The sequence below is a fragment of the Mus caroli genome, unplaced genomic scaffold (genome assembly GCF_978045245.1).
Source record: "Mus caroli unplaced genomic scaffold, Mus_caroli_1 scaffold_19, whole genome shotgun sequence".
Lineage (NCBI taxonomy): Eukaryota > Metazoa > Chordata > Mammalia > Rodentia > Muridae > Mus > Mus caroli.
The window spans coordinates 22,837,359-22,852,085 of record NW_028227274.1 but is presented as its reverse complement, the minus strand read 5'-3'; the positions used below and the strand labels follow the sequence as shown (position 1 = coordinate 22,852,085).

General features: G+C 50.6%; 1 protein-coding gene across 49 annotated transcripts in view; it reads left to right on the top strand.

Annotated features, from left to right (window-relative positions):
* The window catches only part of Celf4 (CUGBP Elav-like family member 4), a 276,613-nt gene that overhangs the window by 250,362 nt on the left and 11,524 nt on the right, over window positions 1–14,727 (top strand). For 14 of the 49 annotated variants that reach the window (XM_029471921.2, XM_029471936.2, XM_029471943.2 and 11 more), the window contains exons 4-10: window positions 1,390–1,518; window positions 1,856–1,935; window positions 2,142–2,285; window positions 3,331–3,478; window positions 5,101–5,250; window positions 8,913–8,978; window positions 10,041–10,124. In XM_029471921.2, the coding sequence (XP_029327781.1) occupies window positions 1,390–1,518; window positions 1,856–1,935; window positions 2,142–2,285; window positions 3,331–3,478; window positions 5,101–5,250; window positions 8,913–8,978; window positions 10,041–10,124 (801 nt within the window). The remainder of the gene's footprint in view (window positions 1–1,389; window positions 1,519–1,855; window positions 1,936–2,141; window positions 2,286–3,330; window positions 3,479–5,100; window positions 5,251–8,912; window positions 8,979–10,040; window positions 10,125–14,727) is intronic. The other 35 variants (XM_029471953.2, XM_029471924.2, XM_029471938.2 and 32 more) reach the window with 3 other exon arrangements.

Below are 14,727 nucleotides of genomic sequence, written 5' to 3'. Positions count from 1 at the left end.
ATGCCTTTCTGAAGGGAGGAAAGAGAATTTTTAAGGGGGAAGGTCTAGGGATAAGGAAGCGACAGGAGTTTAGTCTTTCGGAAATACTGCCCATGAACTTGGAGTCCTTAAAGCGCACCCGGCTGAGGCAGAGGCAAGCTTCAGATGCTCCCAGGAAGTACTGAAACGTTCTTCTGTCTCAGGCTCCCACCCTTCTCTCAAAGGACTCCTAGTCTTCCTCTCTCCCAGCTTCCTTTCTTTAAGGCAGTGGCTTTCAACCTGTAGGTTGTGACCCCTCTCACTCACAGAAGTTGCCTATCAAATATTCTGCATACCAGATATTTACATTACAACTCATAGCGGTAGCAAAATTACAGTTCTGAAGTAGCAACAAATATAATGTTATAGTTGGGGGTCACCACAACATGAGGAACCGTATTAAAAGATTGCAGCATTAGGAAGGTTGAGAACCAGTGCGCTAAGGTTTCTATCCTTCCTCTTTCTCTCATTTCTACCCATCCAGTTTCTCCCTGGGCTTTGCTTCTGATCCTTTTCCTTGCCGTCCCTCCATTCGTTCCATAATCAAATTGAGGGCCTGATATTGAAGGACTTGTGCTGCAGCACAGAGATCTAGCATTTCTCTCCAGGGAGCCATCTGGAGATAGGATGTGGGAGGAAAGCCAGCAGAAACCAATCTCACAGGCAAAGCAGTGAGAGAAGAGACACTACAAGACACACTGGGCAATAGGCTGTCCTAGAAGAGGAGTTATCCCAGGACCCTCCAAGCAGAGCAAACGTCACCAGCCAAGGTTCTAGGAAGACTGCCTATTTCACCTCATTTTTGCACTAGGGAAGATGGGGTTTAGAGGGAGGAACAGCACACAAGGCATCCTATATGACCCCTGTGCCCTATGCCAGACGTCAGACCCAGGACTAGGCTTCTCAGAGAGAGAACTGCCTTCTAGCAGGAGGAGGCAGAGGGAGTCGTTGCTATCTGTCTCTTGCTCCTCGCTGACACAGACTTGCTCTGGATGCTCTGCAGTCCTCACCTCCCATCCTCCCGGCCACTACCACCACCCCGCGCACACTGTAACCTCGCTGCTTCCAGCCAAGCTCCTCCCGCCCGCCCCACCCACCTCTGACTGTGAGCTCCATCCGGTCCTGCGGAGCTTCTACCTCATCCTCCCAGTTGCTTTTGCGCTGGCTGAGTTCCTTCACCTCTCGACCAGCCCCTCCCTCTCACTCCCCGTGTGGCTGTGAGCTCCTCCCGCTTCCTCCAAGCTCCTCCCCTATCCCCGTTACCCTCCCTCTCTGGCCTCGCCCTTTTACCGGCGACTCCTCCCCCTCCCCCTCCCCCTCCCCCTCTGCTCTTCTCCTGGCCCGGGTAAGCATCTCCTAATTTTGTTCTAGAAGATAGAAAACTCTTCGTGGGTATGCTCAACAAGCAACAATCTGAGGACGACGTGCGCCGCCTCTTCGAAGCCTTCGGGAACATCGAGGAGTGCACTATCCTGCGCGGGCCGGACGGCAACAGCAAGGGTGTGTGTGTGTGTGTGTGTGTGTGTGTGTATATGTGTGTGTGTGTGTGTGTGTGTGTGTGTGTGTGTGTGCGCGCGCGCGCGCGCGTGCGCGTGCTCACTCAGGCCTGGGAAGGATGCTCGTGCCACCATCAGGTGGTCCTCGAGGAGACCAAGAGGAGTGGAGGCCGTGGGTCTCACTGCTCTGTGCCCCTGTCACGGTCTTGTCCCCTTCACATTTTATGCTCTTATGGGGGGCAGGGAACGTCCTCTCTGCCCGCCCTGTCTCTGTCCGGTATGTCTCTCTTTTCTCTCCCTGGGTCCTCAGGGCCATGGCTCAGCCTGTCCTATCCCCACAGGGTGCGCCTTTGTGAAGTACTCCTCCCATGCCGAGGCACAAGCCGCCATCAACGCTCTACATGGCAGCCAGACCATGCCTGTGAGTGTGACCCTCGGGGTGCGTGCAGGGTCTCATCAACCTTACCACTGTTTTTCAAACCAGAAAAGATGGGGTTTAAACTTGGAACCTGTGGGTGACCTCGGTATAGTACCCCACAGAAAGCGCGAAGGGTGGGACGGGTCAGGGCAGGAACTCTGGGGGTGAAGACTGGAACAAGTGTTTCTCATGTGCCACCCTGGCTGCAGGGAGCCTCCTCCAGCCTGGTGGTCAAGTTTGCAGACACTGACAAGGAGCGCACAATGCGACGGATGCAGCAGATGGCTGGCCAGATGGGCATGTTCAACCCCATGGCCATCCCCTTCGGAGCCTATGGCGCCTACGCTCAGGCAGTAAGTGGGGGCAAGGGTGGGCAGGGGTTTGTTCTGGCGCTCCCGTTGCCCCAGGGATGCCTACATTGTTCTGTCCCCAGAGCAGAGACTGCCAGGCACAATGTCAGCGAGTGTAGTCTCAGGAGTTAAGAGGAGAATCCAGGTAGAGGTGGTTGTCAGGAAGAGGTAGGGTGCTGTCCTTATTTTTGAGGAGGAGGAGTTCCCAGAGAAGACCCTTGGTGGGGTAGCCAGATGGTTCACCCCTGTACCCCACCCTCTTCCAAATCAATGTGAAGGCTAGAGAGCTCCAGTGCAGTAATGGTGAGGAGTTTGGCCCTCACTCCACAAACTTGACTTACAGAGGTTTTTCTCAGTCACCTCTGGCTGGAATTGTGAAGTGACTCAAAGCCTCAAGTACCCACTCTTCCCCTGCCTCTGCCCCCAACAACTTGAGTCTTCCACAGCTGTATCCTCTCTAAAACACTGCCCTCTTCTGCCTCCAGACTGTAACCACCATCACTGCATGGCGGTGCTGATGTCCTCCAGGGTTCTGGCTCTAACCCTGTAAATGTCGCTCTGTTCTTGAGCAGAGTCTAGCTTTGACCGTTTATAGCAGCCTTCCCAGTCCTCACTCACCTTTGTAATAACATTTGGGGGTCTAGTCACGTTTCTCTTGTCTCTTCTATGTGATAAATTTGAGCAGAAATTTACCCTGTTGACTGCATATGGCTCATTCAACAGGTCTGTAGGAATCTGGGTGCCATTCTCCAAAACAACATGCCTTACACAGACTGGGGAGCATAGAAAAGAGTGAGCCTCTCTCCTTCACCCTGCAAAATGCAGATCTCCAAAGACCCTACTGTTCCTTTTTAAACCAGCCAGTCAGATCCCAGGAAAATGGTGACTAAGGCAGGCAAGAGGGAGGCCTCAGGGCTTTCTAGGGGTAGAGACCAGAAGATTGTGTCAGTTCCCCGATGCTCGAAGTCAGTGTCCAGGAGCTAAGCCCCTTGTGGGAGGGCTGCCCCTCGGGAAGCCTGTGATATTTTTTCCACTCCCTCTGCCCCAGCTGATGCAGCAGCAAGCAGCCCTCATGGCATCGGTCGCGCAAGGAGGCTACCTGAATCCCATGGCTGCCTTCGCTGCCGCCCAAATGCAGCAGATGGCGGCCCTCAACATGAATGGCCTGGCAGCCGCACCTATGACCCCAACCTCAGGTGAGCCAGTCAGTCTCTGACCTGGGGAAACAATATCAGGACCCAGGCTCAGGTATCACTACAGCTACTAGTGTTTCATTCATTCATTCATTTCATTCATTCATTCATTCATTCATTCATTCTATAGCAAGAACGCATAAGGTCTAGGCCCAAGTACTTTGTCTCAAAAATGTTCTGATCTGTAGGTGTCCAAGGGGAGATGAGATGTGGGTACCATGAAATCCACAATAAGATTTCAGGGGGACGTAGTTTCTCTCAAGTTGTTCATCCTTGGTCCTTGTCTAAAAACAACTCATTTTTATCTTTATTAACAGTCAGTGTCTGGGAAAAGAGAATAACATGAAAGCATTCCCATTTGAGGTTCAGCATAGCTCTGCCTGTACAGTCGCCATGGCCTTTCTCTTTAAGCCAACCTTGACGAGTGGACATTTTCCAAGAAACTACACAACCAGCTAGAGAACCACATGAGACATCCATGGATAAGCACTGGAATCAACCCATCTCACAAAACATGTTTTTGATTGACTCTTGGCTCTTGTCCAGTACAATTTTGCCTCCCACCCCTAGGATATCTGGCAATGTCCACAGACATTTTTGTTTGCCACAGCTCATAACAGAGAGTGCTAGCATCTAGTGTGTAGAGGCCAGGGAGGTGTTGCCACACATCTCACAATACATAGGTCAGCTGCCTACAAAGAACTATCTGGCTCCAAATGACTAACGAGTCAACACTGAGAAGCTGTTGGCTCTAAGTCTAAGGATGAGCTCATATGGTAGGCTCCCTCTGACCAAGCTTTCTGGCTCTCTGTACCAGACCACAGCAGTAAGGCCCAACTATTTCTTTCCAAGATCAAAGCCACAAAAGATTGAGATATCCCTGGGCTCAACTAGAGCATCACCCTATTATGTAGTTCTGGTCCCCAACCTCAGGGACACTCATGGGTCTGGGAAGTGGGTCAGCCTCAGCTACAGTACAGAGATGGACTGTTTCCATCCTGTGGGGCCTCAGCACACTAACATTCCTCTATCTTGCTATCCACCACCTGGAACACAGAATGTGTCATTTGTCCCTAACACAATCATCACTACCATGACCACCACTATTGCTTCTGCTGAAGGAAGTCAAATAGGGCTGAGATTAGACTCTGAACTGTCACCTCTTCCTCAGTGTAAGGATCTAGAATTCTCCTCAGGTTGAAGAGCAAAACTTCTTGGGAGAGGCAGATAAGCCTGTCACAGACCCAAAAAGGACTAGCCAATCCTGACTTGGCTAGAGTGACCAAGAGCTACTGAAAAAGAACAAAGGGCCAGGTGTGGTCAGAGTCAATAATGCTGAGGAAAGTCTGTATGCTCTAGGTTCAAGAATAACACTCAGTGGTTAGAGACATCTTCATGGGGTAGGGGGCTCTGCCTTGAACAATGAATAATCTGAGATGAATGAAAACATTACATTCAAGAATGTAATCCAAGGCATAGTTTGCCACCAAGATAGGGTAGCTATGAGGGCCCAAACTGCCCCAAAGCCCTGGGAAGTAGCAAAGTAGAACTCCATGCTCAGTCTTCCTCACCTTTGCCACCCTTGCCTTCTCTCTTCTCCAATCCCTCTGCCTCCCCCAAACCAGGTGGCAGCACCCCTCCAGGCATCACTGCACCAGCTGTGCCTAGCATCCCGTCCCCCATCGGGGTGAACGGCTTCACCGGCCTCCCCCCTCAGGCCAATGGGCAGCCTGCTGCGGAAGCTGTGTTTGCCAATGGCATTCACCCCTACCCAGGTAAGCCCTTCCTTCCCTGAGCAGTAGACATCTTGTCCATTCTTCCTTGACTCACTGCTAGAAGAAGGAATACACAATTCCAGCCCTCTGATCATGCCCTGGTGGAACCACAGACGTGACAGAAGAGGGCCAGCCACCTTCCAGTTTCAGGAACCCTGTAATGAGAGAAAAAGGACCAAAATCCTAACATATGGAATGTCTTATTATCAATAAAAAAGAAAATTCTATTCCAGGGACTATGTATAGGAAGAAAAGACACAGGAAGTAAATGTACAACCCAGGTAGAAAAAAGAGGCCAGTAACTACAAATTGATTAAGAACTTGAGCTGTAATAACTAGGAGGGCAGGAGCTAAAAGAATAACCACCTTTAGTGATAAATAACAAAGGACTCATTGGGGAAGGAACTGAAGGTTTGTTTTGTTTTGTTTTGCTTTTTTTGACGGACCATCTAGACATTACATTCCAATCCAGTCTTTGCGCGCGCGCGCGCGCACACACACACACACACACACACACACACACACACACACACACACACACAGAGTCAGCACTTCGGACAGCTCCTGTTGGACAGCTCCTCGGTCTGTGTTCAGGAGGTGAACTGTGAAAATGAAGACCCGTTCTGATTGCTGATTGAGTTTGCTCCTGTCAAATTAAGTGGAACTCACATGGCAAGAGCATGCGACTGTTCTGAAACACTTCTTCTTTCTTATACAAAGGATGACAGGTACCAGGGCAGGGGAGCAGAGTCCCGAGTCCTAGACTAGCATAATAGAGATGTGGCTGTCCTCCTTTCTGGAGATCAGAGGAAGGGAGTCATAAAAGCCAAGTCTTCACTAGATTCTAGAATTTCAGGGCATTGGATTGTCCCCTAGGAGGTCAAAGTTGGGTTGAGAGTACAATACTCACGCCTTCCTACTCCATCTTTAAACAGCACACCTGAGTATGATCAAGAAGGAGTGTTCTCTAATGAAGATGACTAGAGAAACAAGGGAAGTGAGAGTCCTGCAGCCCTAGAATGAGCTGTCCTGGAGACCAAGAGTCAGGAAAAGGCCTGCTGGGAAAGGGCAGGGTTGTTAGCAGGTAGACCCAATAAGCACAGGAGGCCAATCTGTGCTATTTAAGGAGATTTGGTGTGCTGTTTAAGGATGGGGACTCATGCTGGCACAGGTTGTCAAGGAGGAGCTTGGCCTGCTAGAGGCAGAAGTGACCCTGCTAATCTCGGGCTTGTCGCCTGGGATATGCTACTGCTGGCACATCTGGGTGTCGTCTTCCTCCGCTCTTCCCTGCCTCCAAATCCATCCCCACCCTCACTCACATCTGTGAGCCATTTTTCTGATGGAGCTTGGAGACACTTCTTTCCCCTATCTGTAACAATCTGCCACATCCCATAAACAATTCCCTGACAGATCCAGAGGAGGGATGAAGGGAAGGAAAGGAGAAATGTAGTACATTAAAAAATTAATTTACCATCTTTAAATGCGTAGTTTGGAGCCACCGTAATGAGCGAGATCCTTCAAAATGCTCACTTTTGGCAGTTACTAATGAGGTCGTTAGGCAGAGAAGCAGAGAGGGGTCTCTGCGTGCTTCTCTCCAAATGTTAGCCCCACTCGCTTCTCTGTTCTCCCATTTTGCTCACGACCATGTTGAAAGTACATAATGTGTGTGGTTTTAACGGCCATGCACAACACTCAAAGAACTGGCTCTGACAAGCACCAAGAACTATTTATACTTTCTTCCCAATGCACTGTTTACGGAGCTCCTCGCAATCTGCTGGGCACTGCCTCTAAGTTGTGCAGATTGTTTTGCACATTGGCTTCAAACTTCGTGCAGTAAGAAAAGGGCACCATTTCTTACATGCATAAAGGTGTTGCATGGGTGAGCATCTGGCAAGACCGAAACAACAAACCAGATATGGCTTCCACTCTAGAGAGCTCAGAAGAAAGCAAAGGAGACAGGTGAGAGGGAGCAGAAATTAGCTCTGCCAAATATCACAGCTTGGAATTCTTGGCTCTAGCCTCCAGTGTGGGAAAAATGTAGGGACTGGACTTTGGGTTGGGACAGTCTCAGGCAGGGAATAGCTCACAGGATTCCTGTTGAGCTTCCTCCTGCTAAGTAGAGCCACACTTTCTGTGCACACACACACACACACACACACACACACACACACAATTCCTAGGAGGTATTATATCTGTCACCTTCCTGTCTCTAGAGACTTTTATCCCAGGTGGTTCTCAATGTTCCTCTGAACCCCAGGTGCTGTTTTCTGGAGAAAATTTAGCTGAAGGTTCATGGACAAGAGCTCATAAGGGTGTGGGAGTCCTCTCTACTGACGGCATTGAATCCTGACAGGCAGTTAGCCTGGCTGCCGTGGGTCAAAGGGCACTTGATCCCAGGAGGCCTTTTTTTCTGCTACCTAGGGTTTTTCTGTTCCTTTCCGACATAATGGAGTTGGGTCCTTCCAGTGTGTGGACAGCTATCTCCACACATCTTCCTGGGCCAGACCTTTCTTCCAGTCAACATCACTGTCCTTGGTAACCAAGGGCTGCACACACTGCTGGCCCATCCTTTATTCTTCTACTGAGATCTTAGCAACAACAAAAGCCAGAGATAAAGCAAAACTTTCCCCAGCCCAGTTCCCCCAATAGTCTTGCTAAAGTTTTGATACAAGGCTTTTCTTTTTCTGGCTCCTTGATTTCTCTGGGAGGTATCTTTCTCCAAGTCCTTGTTGGCAGACCCAAGGGGAAAGATTTATTTTGCTTTCTATTGCTGTGGTAATAACCATGATAAAAAGTAACTTGGGAAGCAAAAGGTTTATTTGGCTAAAATATCAAAGGCTACAATCCAGTGGGGAAATGCCAAGGCAGGAACCTGGAGCCAGGAACTGAAGCAGCAGCCATGGAGGAGTGCTGCTTAGTGGAATGATCCCCATGGTTTGCTCATCCCACTTTCTTATACAGCCCGGGACCACTTGTCCAAGAATGGCACTACCCACCATGAGCTGGGCCCTCCTACATCCATTATTAATCAATAAAATGTCCTTACAGACTTGCCTAAAGGGTAGTCTGATGGAGGCATTTTCTCTTTTGGAGCTCTTCTTCCCAGAGCTTTGTCATGTTAACAAAAAACTACCCAGCACAAGGACAGAGTGTCAGGGTGAGGCCTCCCAGAGCCTTTATTTCACTCCTATGGAATCTACAAGCTGGTGGTGTTTGTTTGTTTGTTTTAATTTACGGCTCCTACGTTCTTTTGGGAATCTGTGAACAAAAAGCCCCCAGCCTGAGTATCCCTGGATCCCTGATCCCTCTTCAAGACAGGGCCATCATGTCTCTCCACCAAGACCCTCATGGTCTGGCATCTCTTCCCAGCCAGCATAAACTTCTGCATGAACTGATCTCAGCCCCACCCCAGGCCAGCTTCACAATGCACTTTCCAGTTAGAATGAGCAACTGTGGTGTATCTGCTCAAGGTTCTGGGTGCAAAAGAGAGAACCCCAACAAGACCCAGCTCTCAAGGTGCCCATCTCAGCTGCCCTGTCTCAGGGACAGCCTGCAATGACTAGGAAGGCAGCACAGCCACAGTGGTATCTCTTTGGGCACTGTGGGGACAGGGGCTAGTTTGGGTGAGCATCACTGACCTCTGCTCTTTTGCCTTCTTGCAGCACAGAGCCCCACCGCAGCCGACCCCCTGCAGCAGGCCTACGCTGGAGTGCAGCAGTATGCAGGACGTTAGTATCCATGCAGCCTCTTGCCTCTTCCTCTCACTGTACTTAGGTCTCCACATACCTGCATCAGGAGTGCCTTCCTGTCCAGATCTGGTGCCAGCTCTGTATAAGGAAGGGAGTAGTAGAGGCTCTTGATGGAAGGAGGGGGTGGTGCTGGCAGAGATACTCTCTTCCATTACCACTGGGCTGTCCTCTCCCTCAGGTCCCTACATGGCTCTGTGGCATGGGGGTGGAGGGAGTTGGTGAGCCAGAGTAAAACAGCAACACATTTGATTTTCTGTCTGCGTCCCACTGATTGCCAGGACCAAACATGCCTGGTGGTCTCGTGCTACACAGCCACAACACAGCTTCTCTCCAGGCAAGCAAGATGGAGTCCAGAGGAGAGGCAGCAAAATGGACAGGCAGGCAGAAAGAGACGGCCTGGGGCCAGCAGGTCAGGTGTCACAGAATCCAGCCACACTGTCAGCCAAGCCTCTTCCTTTGTCCCACCACTAGGCCGCGGACTCTTTTCATCCCTTCTCAGACTGTGCCCACTGTCTGGCCTGCCTGAGCCGCTTCTTCAGTGGCTTTGGAGATCTAGTGATACCCCCTGTGGATGACAGGGCTAACTTCACAAGGTCAGAGCTCAGGAGAAGCAGTCCTTGCTCAGCTAAGACAAAGCTCCACTATTGTGGGCCCTATCCCAGCTCTAACCTCAGGCTTTGCAGCTGTGAGAGCTGAGCAGGGCTGCCAAGAGAGATGGTCCTCCCGCCCTCCTCCTGACCTTTTCCAACCAAACAGAACATCAGGTGCATTCCCGGGGAACACACATCTGTACTCCATCAGACAGCGTTTTACTTCTCACCAGGTATCATCTGAGAAGTGAGGATAGGCCAGCTGTGGTTGTTTCAGATTAGAGTTGCTTGTGTGTATGTGTGTGCGCGCGCATGCGCACGTGCTCGAACCTTCTGGCTGGTGGCCCTCACCGACACTGATCTCTCTCTCTCTCTCTCTTTTGGCTTCCCACCCTGTCTGTGTCTCTCTGCACCCTGTTGCCATCTCTTGACTTTCTCTTCGGCTCTTCAGCAGCTGCCTACCCTGCTGCCTATGGTCAGATTAGCCAGGCCTTTCCTCAGCCACCGCCAATGATTCCCCAGCAACAGAGAGAAGGTGAGTCTCTGCCCCTCCCTTCCCCACTCCTTGAAGAGTATGCTTTACCTGGGCTTCTGACCTCTCCAGGCCTCTGACAGAACCTTGGTTAGATGTGTGCGTGAAAGTGGGTAGGAGAGTTATAGGGCCAGAAGAAGAGGTCCTTGCCTATTCATACAAGGAGATGTGCATCCTGTGGGCAGCTCTGAAAACCAAAGTGGCAGCCTGGCCCAGGGGCAGATGATCAGAGGCCATGCCCCAGGGGCCAGTAAGCCATTCACAAGGCACCTCCCCACATCCCACCATCAATTGCCAGTGGTCTGACATAGCTCACATACAAGTACCGTGGTCTTTAAAAACCAACCCTTGAGAATGGGAAGGTTGTTTTCCTTCTGCAGCAAGCCCTTTCAGTCCCTCTTAAACAAGACCTGGAAGAGGTTGAGGATGTATTTGCTGGTGGGGGCCTTGTCCCTGCTCCAGGGAGTTCTCAGCTTTATGGAAATGGAGAACACACAGGCTCATTCCCTGGGCTGTTCGTCTGAGGTCCATCTTCTGTGTTCCCAGTGTGTGAGAGCAGAGCCAGGAGGTGAAGCTCCAGCAGTGGGGCAGCCTTTGCAACCCCGAGCACTGGGAAGGAAATGGTGACTAGCCTGAGGTAGTCAGGGAAGTGAGGTGCCTTAAGAGCAAGTAGAGGACACCTGTCTTCCCTGACAGGTAGGATTTGGCCAGTGTGGAGGGCAGGGAGAAATAAATGCTTGTGGCTAGAAGGGCTAAGCAATGGAGGCAGGTTTGTCCTGTATAGGATACATATACCCTCCCAGTGATCGGGAGAGAATGGCAGCTCTCCTGGATAGGCCCCATAGACAGGATGAGATGTCTGTGGCTACAGTGCAGGTCTAATGAAGAGGGATGCCCTGGAAGGTTGCATGTAGTTGTCAGAGTGTTGGTAGAGCACGACAGGCAAGACCAGAGCCTTGGTAGAGACTACATGATGTCACTCGTTGGGTTCTGTTCCAGTAAGCAGAGAGCCACAGAATTAGCAAGAGAGGAAAGTGTATGAGCAATTGTCTCAGAAGCCCTGCCACAGAGAGCCGAGCTTGAGAAGCAGGGACATCAAGACCCCATCTTCTTCAGCTCCTAGTAACAGCGACCTGTAACAAAACCTGTCCCAGAAGTCCACAAGGCAGACTCTATTGGTTTTCGAATGTCAGATGTGTGGTCCCTGCAGCAGATTACACCAGTGATCTGGGGTTTTGGTTACTACAAAAGGACTTTTGGAACACACTGATCCAAATCCCATTGGTGGAAAGATTCCCTTAACAGACTTGTAGCCCCTGAATGTTTGAAAGCATGTATTTCAAACTACACCCCCTCTGGGTCTGACTCTTGTATTGGTCATCTCCTGCTTAGGTGACTCCACACAAGTCACTCTACTCCATCACCTACACAGTAAAGACTGTGAGGACAATTCCTTAGTGTGTATCAACTCACTTAGCTCTGCTCTCCTGTACCCCATGCAGCAAATGTCGACACATAGCCCTTCTCCACCCAGTTATCATCTCTAAAACCTCGCAGGGGATGTCCCCATGCATCAGACAGCTCTGAGGGCCGCACCATCACATTTCCCCAAACCCAGGACCCGAGGTCTGCGGTGGGCTTTTCCCTTTCCTTATCCTTGTACCCTGCAGTAGCTTAGAAACAACTTCCACTGTTGAGCTGGGCAGGAGGGAACAGTCTCTCAAAGGCCCTGTTTCTCCTGAAGAGCCTGCCTTCCTACAACCCAGATCTTCCTCAGTTAAGTCAGAGCCACAAGGGATGGACCAGGTAATCCAGGCCCAGAGCAGAGAGCTGTGCCCAAAAGGCCTCATGGCTCCTGTTACTTGCTCATCTCTCACTGTACTCAGATCCCTTAATGAACGTGTCTTAAAAGCCTATGTATGAATCTCCAAATCCTGCTGCACATTTGCGTGCACACGAGCATACACACAGACACACAGACACACAGATACACAGACACACACACACACCACGTCTTAGTGCCATGACTGCCCTTGCTACCGTCTTTAAACTCAAGTCTCCTGCTTCCTGCACTCTTGCTCCCAATTCCCATTCTGTGCTACCCTGTGGATCTAGCTGTGGCTTTCTTTTCACAATTTTTCCAGCTCTGTGCAACCTTAGCCACACCCTGCTCCCCATACGAGACCCTGTGCCACAGTCCTCTTGGAGTCCACAAGTCCCTTCCTTGGAGCTGAAATATTCCATAGACCCATCCCTTTCCCCTGACCATGACCTATGGGCTCCCTAGGGAAGTATAAGGCAGGAAGGAGTGGGGCCTGAATGCAGAGACTGACAGACAGTGCATACACCGTTGGGTTAGGACACTGGGAACATGTTTTGGGCTTGGAAGGAGGAAGACTCTAGCACACAGAAGTAGGGAGGTGTGTGCTATAGGTAAGGGGCATCAGGAACAAAAGACATTACCAAGCATAAGGTGAGCCTAGGGCCCAGGAGATATGAAGAAAGGTGGGACAGAGGTAAATAAAGCCAGGTTCCACTGGATGTATAAAGCCTGGATGGGAAAGAAGGGTGTACTCCCTCAGTTTCATTGCAGTTGATCAAGTCTTAGAACATGCTCAGCTACCAGAACACAGTGGAGTCTGGGTAGACCCCTCCTGCCAGCTACTAGTCTTTGAGCTGAGCTTGAAAACCAATAGATGCCTAAGCCTGTCCCCAGGCTACCTGTTACACAGATGGCACAGGATCTCTGGGATGACTATGGCTGCTGCTCTGCCCGGGTCTACATGTGGTCAGGGAGAGCCACTTTCTATCTCTGTAGCTACACATCACCACTGCTCTGGGTTGGACTGGATTCTGTGAATGATCATTGTTAATTATGCGGACAATAGCGGCTCCTAACATCCCATTTAGGGTAACATAGGAGGGAAGGTTCAGCCACATCTTGCAGACAGGGCTGAGCTTATGTCTCTGAAGGGCCATAGAAGATTTGGAGTCAGGGTCCTAATTCCAAGGCTGTTTTTAGCATGGGATAGAGTAGAGCCATCAAGGAAGACATGAAGAGTATAGATGAGAACAGGAGGGGAGGCATATGCTGGTCCACGGGAGAGACATGGATGGAAGAAGGCAGATGGCCCTGCCATAGTGAGTGACCTTATTGTTGGAGAGAAAACCTCTCAAATGTGGAGAAAAAAAAAACCAGCCCAATATGGACTTAGGCCACTAGAAGGGAAAGGCTAGAAGAAGTCTCAGGGAGCTAGAGTGTAGGGAGAGGATCTGGAGGAGTTCTGGAGGACTCTGATTTAGATTGGTCTTCAGTGGTGGTTTCTTCCTCCAAGGTGGCCCTATCAAGGGACCATCAAGAGGTACATTCAGCTGGCATGCAGTGGCAAGAACATGGCATAGTTGGAGCAGACAGGATAAGAGAAGGGCCCAGCAACGTTTGGGTGGTGGAAGGGAAGCGCACCATGCCTGGACCTGAATGCACCATCTACTGACAGAGGGTCTACGAGGAGGGGCTGCTGGGACAGGAAAGGTCAGGAGCTTAGCAGGTGGCTTTCACAGGCAAGGGAATCTTCTTCTAGCTCTGGGCCCGGAAGTAGTGGGGTAGTCAGAAAGAGGAAGGCAGTGGGAGGGCAGAAGAGCATCCAGGGCCAGTTATGTGTCCCCATGCTGGATTACCTGGCAGCCCTAGTGGTCCTAAGTGAGGAGGACAATAATACATTTTGACTGCCTAAGCCACGTAGCTTGTAGCAAGCCATGTTGGTATCTTGTGACCGTCACTGGAGTTCATGTTTCGACATCATCCCTGAAGCGACCTCAAGTCACCTCCAAGTCTAAAGGATCCATGGCAGGTGCTTTTTAAGATGACAGAACACAGGCTAGAGAAGATTTCCACTTAAAGAGTTAAAATTGATCCTTTGACCAGTGTAAATGAACAGCTTTATCTGCAAGTTCCAGGAACACAAAGTCCCAAAGAAGCCTGGAAGGTTAGTGTTCAGGACAGATAGGCAGGAAGTAGAGTTCACATTAGGAAGGCCACACCCTGAAGGTGCACATCCTGGCTTCACTCTCTTCCTCCTCCTCCACCACCCCCACCACCAAGATGTCTTTCGGCTGATGGCTTAATCTCTTTGGAACTCAGTAGTAGTGGCAGTGTAGCTAAGCCAGAGGATGCCGCAAGGGTGGGGTGAGTCCCATACCAAGTGCTTAGGACAGCCCAAGGGTGTTCCTAGGGTGGAAGCGTCCTGACTGCTGTTCACGTGACAGGAGGCAGCTCCAGGGTGCCCTGACAGCCGTGGAGCCTGAAGCTGTTTCTGTGACATGTGCTTGATTGATCGGGAAGGGAAAATCTTGTTTTCTGTCATAAAGACTAGAAGGGAATATAAGGTGTGGACTATGGTAGCCGGGCCTTTGGAAGGAAGCTATGTGAAGATGGCAGACCAGGCAATGATCCGGGCCTATGTACCGTCCCTTGAGTTCTCTGGCCAGTCTGAGCTGAGCCTGAGTGGGAGAGAAAGTGAAGTGTCTCCAGCATAGGATGAGGGCCATTTTCTCAGCCCTCCCCAGAACATAGACTGGGCAGGAGACAATATCCAGCAAACTCTGT